At 42.8% G+C, this 16,717-nt stretch overlaps 3 protein-coding genes across 8 annotated transcripts in view; 2 read left to right on the plus strand and 1 right to left on the minus strand.

Moving 5' to 3' along the window:
• The window catches only part of LOC310760669 (uncharacterized protein), a 93,823-nt gene extending 90,344 nt beyond the window's left edge, over nucleotides 1-3,479 (plus strand). Inside the window, exon 10 of the mRNA XM_083609576.1 lies at nucleotides 937-3,479. Coding sequence (XP_083465702.1) covers nucleotides 937-3,035 — 2,099 coding nt within the window. The 3' untranslated portion in view covers nucleotides 3,036-3,479. The remainder of the gene's footprint in view (nucleotides 1-936) is intronic.
• LOC310760704 (uncharacterized protein) overlaps nucleotides 1-16,717 on the minus strand; it is a 395,412-nt gene that overhangs the window by 209,365 nt on the left and 169,330 nt on the right. The gene's annotated exons all lie outside the window — the stretch shown is intronic.
• LOC310760681 (uncharacterized protein) overlaps nucleotides 1-16,717 on the plus strand; it is a 160,389-nt gene that overhangs the window by 58,248 nt on the left and 85,424 nt on the right. The window lies entirely within an intron of this gene.

Raw genomic sequence — 16,717 nt, forward strand, 5'->3', positions numbered from 1 at the left:
TGATGCCAATGTTCTGGGGCTAACAAACACCTCCCCCCAGCGTATAATTTCGCTGTAAGTCGATGTCATCGAGTCTTTGGCGGATCAGTCTTTGAGCAGTGATTTGGTCTAGTTTTAGGGAATCTGAGGGAGAAATTCCATAACTCAGGAGTTTGGCATGAATTCTACTAGTCCAAAGGCTAGAGAATTCATCTCGCCATAAGCATTGGACAAGGTAATGGTTTGGTAATCTATGCCACAATGATAACCAGTAATTGAAGACTTGCTTCCACAGGCAAGTTTCTAAGGATGCGACCTTCAATTCTAGTCGCATGGCTGCGTTGCTTACGCACAGGGGGAGCATTAGGAGCCGACGTAGGAATTGGCTTTGCAGAGTCCCAAGGGGAGCAAGATCTGTCATCACGGCCCAGAGCGGGGCAGCATAAGCAAGCACGGCAACCACTTTTGCCTTGAACACCTTTAGGGCCGAGGGAACATGCAAAGCTCCGTCCGAAAAGAAGAATCGGAGGAGCGCATATGACAAGGTTTTGGCCTTGTTAAGTAGGTGTTGAATTTGAGCTTTCCACCCCAAATTGTATTGAAAAATAACTCCTAGGTATTAAAATTTTAGGACTTGCTCTATTTTTGCTCCACCAAGCTTCCATTTGTATAATCTCCGGCTTCTGGAGAAAATCAGAATCTTGGACTTAGCATGGTTGATGGTTAATTGATTGAGTTGACAATACGTGGCAAAGATCTTCAGAGCTCTGGTTAGTCCAACACGTGTATAAGATAGAATTACCGCGTCGTCCACATATAAAAGGAGTGGGCAGCGGTAATCCGCTAGTCTAGGCGCGTATGTACTTGGAGATGAGTTAACTAGGGGTGCTCGCATGTCGCTGATGAATAGGTTGAATATGTTCCTGAGGCTCTAATCCCTTTTTGTCTCAATTGCAGATTGTGATGAATTGGAAATCGAGAACAAAGGTGACCACAACAACATCCCCAGAGAGGAGAAGCCACGGAAAAATTTGGAGTGTGGAGAGAGATGCAGTCACAGTTCCCATTCTACATCCCATCAAAGAATTCATACAGGGGAGAAACCCTATCAATGTGTGGAATGTGGAAAGAGCTTCAGTCAGAGCTCCTCTCTCACTTCCCATCACAGAATTCATACAGGGGAGAAACCCTATCAGTGTGTGGAATGTGGAAAAAGCTTCAATAGTAACTCCAATCTCACTTCCCATCAAAGAATTCATACAGGGGAGAAACCTTATCAGTGTGTGGAATGTGGAAAGAGCTTCAGTCAGAGCTCCTCTCTCACTTCCCATCACAGAATTCATACAGGGGAGAAACCCTATCAGTGTGTGGAATGTGGAAAGAGCTTCAGTCAGAGCTCCTCTCTCACTTCTCATCAAAGAATTCATACAGGGGATAAACCCTATCAGTGTGTGGAATGTGGAAAGAGCTTCACTGAAAGCTCCAGACTCACTTACCATCAAAGAATTCATTCAGGGGAGAAGCCCTATCAGTGTGTGGAATGTGGAAAGAGCTTCACTTATAGCTCCAAACTCACTTTGCATCAAAGAATTCATACAGGGGAAAAACCCTATCAGTGCATGGAATGTGGAAAGAGCTTCACTCATAGCTCCTCTCTCACTTCCCATCACAGAATTCATACAGGGGAGAAACCCTATCAGTGTGTGGAATGTGGAAAGCGCTTCACTTATAGCTCCTCTCTCACTTTGCATCAAAGAATTCATACAGGGGAAAAACCCTATCAGTGCATGGAATGTGGAAAGAGCTTCAGTCAGAGCTCTGATCTCAATTCCCATCACATAATTCATAGAGGGGGGAAACCCTGTCAGTGTGTGGAATGTGGAAAGAGCTTCAGTAAAAGCTCCTCTCTCATTTCCCATCACAGAATTCATACAGGGGAGAAACCCTGTCAGTGTGTGGAATGTGGAAAGAGCTTCAGTAAAAGCTCCTCTCTCATTTCCCATCACAGAATTCATACAGGGGAGAAACCCTATCAGTGTGTGGAATGTGGAAAGAGCTTCAGGGAGAGCTCCTCTCTCACTAAGCATCAGAGAATTCATACAGGGGAGAAGCCCTATCAGTGTGTGGAATGTGGAAAAAGCTTCTATGGTAACTCCAATCTCACTTCCCATCAGAGAATTCATACAGGGGAGAAACCATATCGGTGTATGGAATGCGGAAAGGGCTTCACTGAAAGCTCCAAACTCACTTCCCATCAAAGAATTCATTCAGGGGAAAAACCCTATCAGTGCATGGAATGTGGAAAGAGCTTCAGACAGAGCTCTGATCTCAATTCCCATCACAGAATTCATACAGGGGAGAAACCCTATCAGTGTGTGGAATGTGGAAAGAGCTTCAGGGAGAGCTCCTCTCTCACTAAGCATCAGAGAATTCATACAGGGGAGAAGCCCTATCAGTGTGTGGAATGTGGAAAGAGCTTCAATAAGAACTCCAATCTCACTTCCCATCAGAGAATTCATACAGGGGAGAAACCATATCAGTGCATGGAATGTGGAAAGAGCTTCAGTCAGAGGTCCTCTCTCACTTCCCATCACAAAATTCATACAGGGGAGAAACCATATCAATGTGTGGAATGTGGGAAGAACTTCACTGATAGATCCTCTCTCACTTCCCATCAAAAAATTCATACAGGGGAGAAACCCTATCAGTGTGTGGAATGTGGAAAGAGCTTCAGTCAGAGCTGTGATCTCACTTCCCATCACAGAATTCATACAGGGGAGAAACCCTATCAGTGTGTGGAATGTGGAAAGAGCTTCAGTCATAGTGCATCTCTCACTTCCCATCAGAGAATTCATACAGGAGAGAAACCCTATCAGTGTGTGGAATGTGGGAAGAACTTCACTAATAGATCCTCTCTCACTTCCCATCAAAAAATTCATAAAGGGGAGAAACCCTATCAGTGTGTGGAATGTGGAAAGAGCTTTAGTCGGAGCTACTCTCTCACTTCCCATCAAAGAATCCATACAAAGGTTGGAAAAACCATTATACAGCTTTAGGAGACAGGCAAATCAGCACCTTTTAAACCAGGCCTTTGGCTGATTGACATGTAATGTCCTTTTCAAATGTGGTGGTGGGGGGTTACAGATGTGTATTGTGTTTTTATATTGTGCTTTTATGTTGTAACTGTCCTTAGACCTGTGGCTGTAGGGATTAGGAGCCTACCCTTAGAGGCCGAGGGGTCTTTGCCCCCCAATAATATATTTGAAGGGGCCACCCCCCCAGTTGGTAGGCATTGACATTCCAATGGCATGCATGCATCATGTGATTGATTGTGCTAGGCGGGCCTTACCTGGCCCCCCACCAATATTTTATTCAGTTCAGCACCACTGGGTCGGGTAGTATACAAATCGCCTTCCTTTGCACGTGTTCCAACTTGTCATTATCCTTATTTATTTTCATCTTTAAAATTTATGTACCCTACATCTGAAGATTTCACACTATAAACAGGATTGGACAATTGTGAGTAAAAAAAGGATTTAAAATTTGGACAATCAATTGGATCGGAAGGGATTTGAATTACGGAAGTCGATCCCTTTCTACTGAAGTAAAAGTGAAAGCGGTTACTGCACACCGAAGCCACAAATTTAAAAGACTTGTTAAAACTTCCAAGGAAACTTTTTAAACCCTGCTTTCTGCAGGGGAAAGGGGGGAGAATTTGACTGAATTGAGAGTCCTGAAAAAGGTAGATTTCACTATGGGAAAGTCTTCTTGGAAGCGGACCTCCCAGGGAGGGAAGGCTAAACTCAATTATTGCGTCACAAAGGGAGTGGATACATTCAACTTTCATTCTCCTCTTTGGGGATTACAAGGTAACTGCTGCTGTCTCAGCTCGCTAAAATAGCACACAGCGTTTCTTTTACCCTCAAACTGGATACAAGTGTTTGAGCTTATTGTGGTGGTTTTAAAAAAAGAATAAGCAGAGTAAAAAGAATAAGACTTTGTAAGGGGGGAGCTGCCGAGCTGCCTGCTGCTGCCTGCATACTAAAAATTTTGTGGACTATGACTGGGTGACTTGACCTTGACACTTTGGAATAGTTACGGCTAATGGGGTAGATAAACCTGAGAAAAGCCAAGTTAAAGACAAAAGAGGCTCCAAAGACCAACTTTTGAAGAGTCAGTGATGCATATGTTAACAGAAATAAGAACAGATGTTAAAGGAACCCAGCAGAATGTACAGGAGCTAAAACAAGAATTTACAGATTTGAAATCAGGTTTTCAAGAGGTCAGGGAAGTTGCTGGTCACGAAAAAAAGACTGATGGAATTGGAAACAGTGAGAGTACTTGATGTGGAGAGGACCCAAGAGGAGGCGCTTAATGCAATTGCCTTCTTACAGATGAAGGAGCGTGAGAACCAACTGGGAGTGAGAGGCACACCTCAATTGGAACAAGATAATCTTGGCTAATTGAGGAGTTTGCAGCCTGCTGGGATCTGGAAAAGACGAGTTAAGTTCCTGGATTGAGATAGCCTATAGGTTTGGGCCTAAGAAAGATTCAAAAGTGGTATATGACTGTATACTGGTTTTCAAGACAAAGGAACAGAGAGACAGGATTTTGAGCCTACATTACAAAAAAAGTCTGAAAATAAAAGACAAGAAATTAGAATTGAGAAAGGAACCAGGCAAGGGTGCCCAATTTGCTTTTTATTTCGGTCCTGGAGGTTTTGCGAAATATGCTAAGAAAAGAGGAGGAGGTTAAAGGAATAACAGAAGGCTCTAAACAATCTTAAGTTAAAAGCCTTTGCTGATGATCTGGTGTTAACTTTAGAAGACCCAGACTCCAGTGCAGTGAAAGCACTGGAGCTGATTCAGGAGTTCGGACAAGTAGCAGGATTCAAGTTAAATAAGAGCAAAACCAAAGTGTTGGGGGGGGGGGAATTTAGATAATGAGGAGAGAAAAATCCTGGAAAACAGGCCTTGTTTTTGTGCAGAAAGTGAAATATTTGGGTGTGAATTTATCAGAGAAAAATTTGAATTTATATAAAGATAATTATGAGAAACTATGGAATGAAATTAAGAGAGAACTTGAGATCTGGTCAAATTTAAAATTGTCATTAATGGGCCGAATATCGGTGGTTAAGATGAACGTATTGCCAAAGATGTTTTTATTCCAAGCTTTACCAATTATTGACAATGTTAGACGTTTTAAAGAATGGCAGAAAGCATTGTCTAAATTAATCTGGCAGGGGGGAAAACCCCAGAATTAAATATAAAATATTAACAGATGCAAAAGAGAGAGGGGGATTTTCCCTGCCAGATTTGAAGATTTATTTTGAGGCAACAGCTTTCTGCTGGATTAAGGAATGGATTCAAATAGATAATGCTGATGTGTTAGATTTGGAAGGATTTGACAATGTATTTGGTTGGCATGCATACTTATGGGATGACAAGATATTGGCTCATAAAGGTTTTAAACACCATGTAATTAGAAAATCTTTATAAAATGTATGGATAAGATATAAAGCTCTCTTGGAAAGGAAAACACCCAGATGGTTTTCACCAACGGAAGCAAACGCACAGAAAAAGTTGAATATGGAGAGTAAATGGTTGAAATATGCTGATTTACTAGTGGAAGATAACGAAGAATTTAAATTAAGACCATTTGATAAAATTAAAGATAAATTGGATGGATGGTTACAATATTATCAGATTAATGAATTATATAAACGTGATAAGAAAAATGGTTTTGCAACAGAAAAATCCAAATTGGAAACGGAATTGTTAGATACCAATGTTAAAAATCTCTCTAAAATGTATAATTTGTTGTTAGAATGGCATACAAAGGATGAAAAAGTTAAATCTGTGATGATAGATTGGGCAAGAGATGTTGGACACAATATAATGTTGGCAGATTGGGAAAGACTGTGGAAGAAAGGGGTTAAGTTTACTGCATGTACTGTATTAAAAGAAAATATTATGAAAATGCTGTATAGATGGTACTTAACCCTGGTGAAATTAGCAAAGGTATATCATACAAATGATAACTTGTGTTGGCAATGCAAAGAAAAAGAAGGTACTTTCTATCATATGTGGTGGACATGTCCTAAGGTGAAAGACTTCTGGGAAAAGATGTATAATGAATTGAAAAAAATGAGAAAAAAAATCATTAAAAAACCAGAAGCCTTTCTACTTGGAATAATAGGACTGGAATTGCCAAAAAAAGATGTTAGACTGTTTTTGTATGCCACTACAGTGGCAAGACTTTTATTAGCCAAAAATTGGAAATCGCAAGAGATACCAACAATAGAAGAATGGCAGATGAAGATGTTGGACTTTTTGGAGCTGGCCGACCTGACTGGAAGAATCCATGACCAGAAAGGAGACACAAGAGACTGGAAGAAATTTAAAGACTATTTAGCTAAATATTGTAATATAAGATAAAGAGAAATTTCTTGGAAGTAATAATTAGGCTTAGGGGTAGAATAAGAATATGTTGTTAATAAACATTAAGGATTAGAATACTAATAAAGGAGAAGTTAGTAAATGAAAGAAGTTAATATTATTAGAAATCTGAATTTGGAGAACTGCTAAACTGGTGATATAATGAAATTCAGGTAGAGGGGATTCAAGGAAGTCAGTTATCAATGAAATGAAATTAGGATTTGGAAGTAGAAATTCTTCTTTATGAGTTTTTCTTTGTTTTTGTATATTGTAATGTTTTTCTTTTTTCTTGTTTCTTGTTTATGTGATAAATGTGAAAACCAATACAAAATATTGGGGGGGGGGGGGAGAAAGAGAAGAAAGAGAACAAGGACAGGAAAGTCCAGGATGATAATAAAAGAAGCAGAGTTTCCCACAACTATATTATTGTACTTAAGTGCAGTTCCATATTTGATGTTGATATTTGACTTTGTGTCTAATAAAAATTCATGAATTTGAACATTATATTGTGGAACATCAATGGTTTGAACAATAAGGTAAAAAGGAATAAAACTGAGCGTATCTTAAGAAAGAAAAATTGGGATGTCATTGCTCTCCAGGAAACACATATAGCAAAGAAACATGACAGAGTTTTGATAGATAAGAAATTAGGAACCGAATACATAGCTTCAGATGTTTCCAAAAAGAGAAGAATAGTCATATATATATATATATATATATATATATATATATATATATATATACCAAAAGATAGATGCAAAAATCCTACCTAAAGATGAGAATATTAGGAATACAATTGACAAAAGGCAGAGAAGAAATGATTTTGGTGGGGGTATACGCAGGGCCGTCTTAAGCATAGCTGGCGCCATGGTGCAAAGATCCCTCCGGCGCCCCTCCCCCCGTTCCCCAGAGTTCATGACCTTTTTAAGGGGGAGGGAACCCCAAAGTTGTTGACTTTTTAAGGAAAGGTTCTCCCTTTTTTTAGGGAGCTGACACCACACTTACACATTATCTCTGGCAAAGGAAAACAGGAAATAAACTTTTTTAGTTGCTCATTAACAATGCACATATATACAATACCTCCACGTCCCCCCCCTAGTTTTCTTAAGACAAATTATCTTATTGTATAACACCTTGTTTTTAGCAATGTTGATTTCTTTTTAAATTCAGATCTTTTTTAAAAAAACCAAACCCTAAATGACTGCAAAAATTAAAAACCATCCAAGAGGCTCACAGCAGAGCCAGAAATTATAGATAAAGCCTAAATCTGGCAACAGACAGGAAGGGGTTCCCCCCCCCCCGTAACCTGGTGTGTGTGTTCATGTATGCATGTGTAAAAGAGAAAGAAATCTATAAGCAAGTGATGCTATGCAGCAAGAACTAGCTAATGTGATCAGCACAGAAAACAACAGAATTAGGAAGCATCATTGTTTTAAACAAAAGCAAAATATCCAGAAGGAATTGTCAGCTGGTATAGCAGTGCAACACTTCAGGCCATTTTTTGGCACAAAGAGGACAGATCAGTGTGACTTTTTCATTCTATGCACTAGCAGGGCTTTTGTTGCTCTGATGGTGTTAAGTGCTCTGATGGTGTTTCCTGCTTGGCAGGGGGTTGGACTCGATGGCCCTTGTGGTCTCTTCCAACTCTATGATTCTATGATTCTATGATCTCTTCTGTCACTTCTATGATGTCAATTTTCCCTTTTCTTATACCTCTTCTCTTCTGCGTTCCTGCACTCTGAGGGGCTTGGAAACTGGCCCAGACAAGCTATTGTCTGATAACTCCTGTATTTCTCTGGGCTGTGACCTCCCCCCTGTACTTTCCTCTGTGTTTCCCATAACAATCCTCCCTTCGTCCCCTGGGCAGCCATTCAAGTCTGGCAGCTGCTGTTGCTCGCTTGTTGGCTCCAGCCTGACAAATACAGATAACGGAACAAACTTTGTTGCATTACATTCTTGATTAAATTATCTTTCCATTGATAAATAATTTCACAATATTATTAATAATACTTTTATTGTCATTGTACAACCTTTGTACAATGAAATTAAACGAGCCTCCCTCCCAAACAAGTGGTGTTATGAGCCACCAAACCTCTGAAATACACCTTCCCTCAAAAGGCTTCCACAATTTTGGCCACTACAGTATATCAAACAAAACAACATTCAACAACCATCAGAATCTAATAATAAATACGTTGGTTAATGACAAACCACAAAGGTAACGAACAAACACCCAACTTCCTTCAGTTCTTCATTTGTTCCTGAGGCTCAAATCTCTTTTTGCCTCCGTTGCAGATTGTGATGAATTGCAGATCGAGAACAAGCATGAACACGACAAAATCCCCAGAGAGGAGAAGCCACGTAAGAATTTGGAGTGTGGAGAGAGCTCCCATTCCAGTTCCCAACAAATAAATCTCAATGGAAAGAAACACTATCAGTGCATGGAATGTGAAAAGAGCTTCAGTCAGAACTCCTCTCTCTCTTCCCATCAAAGAACCCATACAGGGGAGAAACCCTATCAGTGCATTGAATGTGGAAAGAGCTTCAGTATGAAGGCCTCTCTCACTTCCCATCAAAGAATTCATACAGGAGAGAAACCCTTTCATTGTGTGGAATGTGGAAAGAGCTTCAGTCACAGCCACTATCTCACTTCCCATTAAGGAATTCATAAAGGGGAGAAACCTTATGAGTGCATGGAATGTGGAAAGAGCTTCAGTCACAGCCACTATCTCACTTCCCATCAAAGAATTCATACAGGCGAGAAACCATATCAGTGCATGGAATGTGGAAAGAGCTTCAGTCAGAGAGCCCATCTCACTTCCCATCAAAGAATTCATACAGGGGAGAAACCATATCAGTGCATGGAATGTGGAAAGAGCTTCAGTCAGAGAGCCCATCTCACTTCCCATCAAAGAATTCATACAGGGGAGAAACCATATCAGTGCTTTGAATGTGGAAAGAGCTTCAGTCAGAGAGCCCATCTCACTTCCCATCAAAGAATTCATACAGGGGAGAAACCCTATCAGTGCTTTGAATGTGGAAAGAGCTTCAGTCAGAGAGCCCATCTCACTTCCCATCAAAGAACCCATACAGGGGAGAAACCCTATCAGTGTGTGGAATGTGAAAAGAGCTTTAGTCGGAGCTACTCTCTCACTTGCCATCAAAGAGTTCATATTGGGGAGACATTAGCTTTAGGAGACAAGGAAATCTGCACTTTTTAAAAATGTGGTGAGAAGAGAGTTACATATGTGTATTTTGTGTTTTTATATTGTGTTTTTGTTTTATGTTGTAACCGTCCTGACGTGGCAACAGAAGTCAATCTTTAGAGGCTGAGGGTCCCCCCCCCATAAAACATTTGAGGGGGCCACCACCCAAGTTAGTAGGCATTGCCATTCTAATGGCCTGCATGCATCATGTGATTTATTGTGCTAGGCGGGCCTTACCTGATCCCACCACCAATATTTTATTCAATTCAGCACCACTGGGTCGAGTATTATACAAATTAAATAAAGACATAAATCTCGCTCCTTTGCACATGTTCCAGCTTGTCAATATCCTTATTTATAATCATTTTTAAAATTTATGTCCCTTCGTCTGAAGATTTCACAATATAAACATACAGGATGAAAGCATGGATTTCTCAAAAACAAGTCCAGCCAGAGAAATCTCTCCTCCCCTTTTTTGGATGGAGTTACAAACTTTGTTGATCAGGGAACAGCTGTGGAAATAGTGCATCTTGATTTCAGTAAGGCTTTTGACAAAGTCCCCCATGATCTTTCTGTGAGAAAGCCGGTAAAATGTGGGCTGAATGAGGAAACTGTTAGGTGGATTTGACTGACCAAACCCAAAGAGGAGTCCTTCATGGTTCCTCATCATCCTGGGGTGCTGCAGGGTTCTGTCCTGGGCCCGTTGTTGTTCAACGTCTTTATAAATGACTTGGATGAAGAAACTGAGGGGGTGCCCATCACATTTGCAGATGACACCAAATGGGGAGCGGAGGCCAATGTTGCAGAAGGCCGAATCAGATCAAGGGCAGGAATAGTACCACTTTATTCTGCCTTGGTCAGACCGCACCTTGAATACTGTGTTCAATTCTGGGCACCACAAGTTAAGTATCTTAAATATTGGTTGCCTGGAGAAATCAAGAAGGTGGGGGAACACAATCCGTATTCCTTTTCTAACATGTGGCCAATGTTTATTGAATACATGTATTGTTAAGACTGTTGCAGGAATCCACCCAGCACTCAGTAATTTTTAATAAACATTAAATGTGGGATGTGTAAGCACTAACCCCCACCCCACCCCGATCTCTCAGAGTGAAAATACCTCTGTGGGCGGGATCGGCTAATAGGATAGCTTGAAGAACTGGGTCAATCACTAGCCCTGTATATATAGAGAGAGAACCATTGTGTATATATATGGATAATCAGTTGTGATGGCAGTGAGACACGCAAGAGTGCAGTTCATTTATAAAGTTGGTTTTATTCCAAGAAAAGAACAGATTACCAGGAGCTCCTCTCCCGCGAGCTGGTCGCCATTACGATGATGACTCACCTAAGATCTCAGTGTCACGTTTCTTCCTACAAATGCAACGTGGGAGGAAACTTCTCTTCGTACTCTCTGACAAATTGTGTCCTTTTTCCTGTAACCCCCCTACGCTCTTGAATACTCGAAGGCTGGCCAGCCATGTCTGAGAGGCTATCTGTGGAGTTCGGCCTTTCACCTACATTCTGGGAGAGTGTTTCCATGATAACCCCCCTCCTCCTGCTCTGGGCCATCTTCCAACCCTGGCAGCTGCTTGGACTCTGACAGAGGTGTTGAAAACAAATGAAATTAGACACAAGTGGGAATTTCCTGAAGGTATTTCCTTCACCTACAAAGATAGAAGAAAGATAGAAGAAAGACTTTTAGATCCCCAGAATTCAGAACATTGTGGCGGAAATACAAAATATACAAAATAGGCTTGGGAGGGGGTGCATCTCAAGAAAGAGAAGAAAGTGAACAAGGACAGGAAAGTCCAGGAGGATAAGAAAAGAAGCAGAGTTTCCCACAACTATATTATTGTACTTAATTGCAGTTCCATATTTGATGTTGATATTTGACTTTGTGTCTAATAAAGATTGATGAATTTGAACATTATATCATGGAACATCAATGGTTTGAACAATAAGGTAAAAAGGAATAAAAGTGAGCGAATCTTAAAAAAGAAAAATTGGGACATCATTGGTCTCCATGAAACACATATAGCTAAGAAACATGACAGAGTTTTGATAGATAAGAAATTAGGAACAGAATACATAGCTTCAGATGTTTCCAAAAAGAGAGGAATAGTTATATATATATAAACCAAAAGAGATGCAAAAATACCACTTAAAGATGACGAAGGAAGAATATTAGGAATACAACTGACAAAAGGCAGAGAAAAAATAATTTTGGTGGGGTATACGCACCGAGTGGAAATAAAACAAACTTCAAAAACAACCTTGAAGATAAGCTATTAGAATACAGTAATGACAGTAATGATCATCATGGGAGACTTCAACAGAGTAACATCCCTGGCTCTAGATAGAACGGAGAGAGACGTAACATCAAGAAAAGGGAAGTTTCCAATAACATTTAATCAATTGGTAGAAGATCTGAACTTAAAAGATGCTTGGAGAGAGAAACAGAGAAGGGACAGACAATATACCTTCTATGCATTGCTAAAAATCAGATGCAATCCAGACTTCAAATAATCTAATACCTTTTCGAAGAAAAGTTGAGATCCTCCCGAAAATGATATCAGACCATAATCTGGTAATGATGGAACTAAAATATAATAAAATTAAAAACAGAAGTTGGAGGTTGAATGGAAGATTTTTAAATGATGAGAAAATATTAGAGATAACCGGATAGTCCTAGAAAGAACAGAGATCTTAGATTTGGAAAGCTACAATAATAGGTTTGGATGACACACCTATTTAGGTTACAAAAAGAGCAAAGCCCATACAGATTTCAACAACCATATTATAAGAAATGCCTTGTATAAAGTTTGGATAAAACGCCAGCAGCTCTTGGAACCATTGACGCCCTGGCGGCTGTCCCTGCCTGAAGCCCATGCGGTGAAAATTTATAATATACAAATATTAAAAAACGACCAAGGGAGAGTCATGCTGGTACAGGTTGCGGTGCAAGGCTAAACAAATTTATTGATAGGAATTTGTGCTCCAAATGAAAAATAAATCAGAATTTTATGAAAAGTTGGAGAATGATTTAATGGAATTTGCAGATCTAGAAATGATTTTGATGGGTGATCTGAACAGAGTGATGTCATTGGAAATGGACAGAACAATTCGGAAAAAGGATACTAAGGAGGGCAGACTTCCAAAAACTTTCTTTGAATTGGTTGAGAATTTCAATTTGAAGATATTTGGAGAACCAAACATTGGTTAGATAGAGAATTCACATTTCATTCTGATGTATACGAAAGCAGTTCAAGAAACCATACGATATGGGTGTCTAAAGAATTAGAATTGAAGGTAAGAAAAATACAGATACAGTGGTAACTCAGGTTAAGTACTTGATTCATTCCTGAGGTCCGTTCTTAACCCGAAACTGTTCTTAACCTGAAGCACCGCTTTAGCTAATGGGGCCTCCTGCTGCTGCCGCGCCACCGGAGCACGATTTCTGTTCTCATCCTGAAGCAAAGTTCTTAACCTGAAGCACTATTTCTGGGTTAGCGGAGTCTGTAACCTGAAGCGTATGTAACCTGAAGCGTATGTAACCCGAGGTACCACTGTATTGCCAAGAACAATATCAGAGCATAACCCTGTTTTTTTAGAAATGCAAAATGAAAATCAGTCTATGGAATACACTGGGATCTCCTTCTGCCCTTCTTTGATAGGGCTTGTGTACATCCATCTCCTCCCTCTGGGGGGCCACTGAGGTTTGCAAACTGGTGGTTCGGGGGGGGGGCAAGCACAAAGGATTGCATCATCTCTCTCTGCTTGGCTCAGAGCCAGCTGCCTCCCGACTTCTGCTGGGTGTTAATGATCACTGCAGCAGGAGCCGAGTGCCTGGCATGGATGAGGCCTCATTCTGGCCTTCTGCTCCACTGAGCAAATGTGACAAAGGTCAGGGCTCCTGGGGGGGGGCATAGAATTTCCCCAGAATCACAGACTCATCAGAGGGTTGCCCCACAGGCCTAGACTGGAGCCACTCTGGCCCTCATCCAGCGGGCTTGGGCATGACCCTGCTGACTCGTGCAGAGGTGGCCGCCTTCAACGGGACATTCTGGGATCCAAAGAGAAGCTGGGATCGGCTGCTGGGATCCAGCCTGTCCCACTTTGAACAGGACAGTTGTGGGCTATCCATTCTGGCCCTCTGCTCCCCTGAGCGAATGCAATAGAAGCTGTGGCTCCGGGGTGGATGGTGGGGATAGTAGAGTTGAAAGGGAGCCCCAGGGTTCTGTAGTCTAAGGTTACCAGATTTTTTTTCAAAGAATCCGGGGAGACTTCTTTTTTCTTTTTTCTTTAGAAAAGAGGGGGGAGGGAGTTATTTTTAAAAAGTTATTTTAATTTTTTTTCCAGAAGTAGTGTCTTCTCTTCTGTGATCTCCTCTGTCACACGGCCTTCCTCTGGGCCCTGGCCTGCTGTCTTGTAACGGTAGCTGCCGTGGGGTAGGCTCGGGTCTGGACTGGGCTCCGCCACGTGTCCTTGCCCTCCTGGTGCGCTCCTACCTGTCCTTGGTGGCGGCTGTGGCATGGCAAGGTTGGGGCTCCCCTCTTTTTTCTCCTTCCTCTTTCTCTCTCTTCTCCTTCTCCTCTCCTCCTTCTCCCTGCCTTGGCTCCGGGGTTTTCCTGGCCCTGGAGCGCCGCTGGACAGTCGGACTGGTGGCCGGGTGCTCTTGCTCCCGGCTTGATTTGGGTCATGGGGGGAGCAGCAGTTCCCCCAGATGACCCGCCGGGTGTCCCCGGTTCCCCCTCGGCAGTGGCACCCGCCATTTTGCCTCACTGGAAGTCCCCATATGATGTGTCTTGTGCTGTTGAACCAATCACGCAACATTCATTCCCTACTAATAAATCTACAACACTTAAAATATAAATCCGGGGACATTAAATGAAATCCCGGGACATTCCAGGGATAGATTTTGTCCGGGGACAGTTGCGTGAATCTGGGGACTGTCCCCGGGAAATGGGGACGTCTGTTAACCACACTCTATTCCAACCCCCTGCGTTGCAGGAATCTCAGCTCTGAATGTCAGCTCCCAAGGCCTTGGGAGCCCTGGGCTGGGTTTCCCCAGCTACTCTGGGCAGCTCCCAAACAGAACACTAAAAACAGAATAAAACATTGAAAACTTCCCTAAACAGGGCTGCCTTCAGATGTCTTATAAACGTCAGATAGTTGTTTATCTCTTTGACATCTGGTGGGAGGGCGTTCCACAGGGTGGGTTTCCCTACCAAGAAGGCCCTCTGCCTGGTTCCCTGTTAACCTCATTCTTACAATGAGGGAACCGCCAGAAGGCCCTCAGAGCAGGAGCTCAGTGTCCAGGCTGAACGATGGGGGTGGAGACGCTCCTTCAGCTATACTGGGCTGTTGAGGGCTTTAAAGGTCAGCACCAACACTTTGAATTGTGCTTGGAAACGTCCTGGGAGCCAATGTAGGTCTTTCAGGACTGGCGTTATATGGTCCTGGCAGCCGCTCCCAGTCACCAGTCTAGCTGCTGGATTCTGGATTAGTTGTAGTTTCTGGGTCACCTTCCAAGGTAGCCCCACGTAGAGTGCATTGCAGTAGTCCAAGTGGGAGATAACTAGAGCATGCACCACTCTGGCGAGACAGTCTGCGGGCAGAGAGGGTCTCATCCTGTGTGCCAGATGGAGCTGGTAGACAGCTGCCCTGGACACAGAATTAACCTTCACCTCCATGGACAGCTGTGAGTCCAAATTGACTCCCAGGCTGTGCACCTGGTCTTTTAGGGGCAGTTAACCCATTCAGGACCAGGGAGTCCCCCCACCTGCCCGTCCCCCAAAAACAGGACTTCTGTCTTGTCGGGATTCAGCCTCAGTCTGTTAGCCACCATCCATAGCGATCCATAGCTGCCATCCATAGATGACGGCATCATGATCCTGGCAGTTTTCTGCTCAATTCCTTTGCTAAGGACCCTTAGTGTGATGTTTGCCTCTTTTGCAGCCGCCACATGCCGGGTCTTGACATCCTGATGCAGACAGAGGCTGGCTAAGATTATGAGATGAAAAATAATTCTTTTTTTTGGGGGGGGTGTCCTCATCTCTGGCCTGGTTTGGCAGGCCCACTTTGGCTAGGGGAATCCTGGACTGGCAGTGGCCCCAATCCTTCAGTTTGTGCAAACTTGACACACACACTCACACACTACACACGCTACGCTTCTGTTATAAATTCATAGAAAATCAACCATACATTGGATCTGCACCGTTCCACTTTTATTTTACTCCTTGAAGGAAGGACTACAAAATGGGGAAGGTTTGATACAGGGCAGCCATAATCCCTTGAGCATACCAGCACATCCACAGGAGCCCTGCCCAGTTGCTATGCCAACCCTGATGGTCCTAGACAGAAGACCATCAATGTCACAAAGAACTTGCATATGGGAGTGGATTCAGCACCGACTGGAACAAAGGACAATAATCAGCTCTTCCCTCTGGGGGCAGGAAACTGCCAACTCCCCTCTGTCACCTGGAAGGTACTCATGGGGAGGGGGAAAGGGGGAACCAGCCAGGTGACAGGACGCTCAGGTTACCACCACAACCCCTCCCTCAACCCCTCCTTTCTGTGATGTAGTTGTGATGTAGTCTTAGGGGTGTAGTTTGGGATATTAGTAACTAATAAAAGTTGGGGTCTTCTTTTGTTCTGGACTTCCATTTTGCTTCATCTTGTTGCAGGTGGGAGTCCTGTCGCGACAGTATCCAATAAAGGCCAAGCCTACAGGCTGCTGTTTTGCTCCAAGTTATCCTGGTTGGTGTCTTTGTTTTTGTCCAAGGGAGCCCTCGGATTTCTCCGTTAACAGCTCTCAATGGCCAGCAGGCTCAGTGGTTAGAGGCATCCAGATGGGACTCTTGCTGGCCTTCTGCCACTTTGGAACAAGTCTCCACATGAGGCAGTTTGGGGGGAGAGAGAGTCAGAGGGGTTGGAGGGAGGGAGAAGTGGCTCTGATCTGAGTGGATCCTCCGCTCTGAGGAGAATATCTACGGAGCCAGAGGAAGGAGCCTCACAGCTGAGATGGGGAGACCATGTTGAGGGTCTGAAGGGAGTATTCAGATGGGAGTGAAGCTGGAGGGAGAAGCTGTG

Source organism: Podarcis filfolensis (genome assembly GCF_964270895.1).
Source record: "Podarcis filfolensis genome assembly, chromosome: 4".
Classification (NCBI taxonomy): Eukaryota; Metazoa; Chordata; class Lepidosauria; order Squamata; family Lacertidae; genus Podarcis; species Podarcis filfolensis.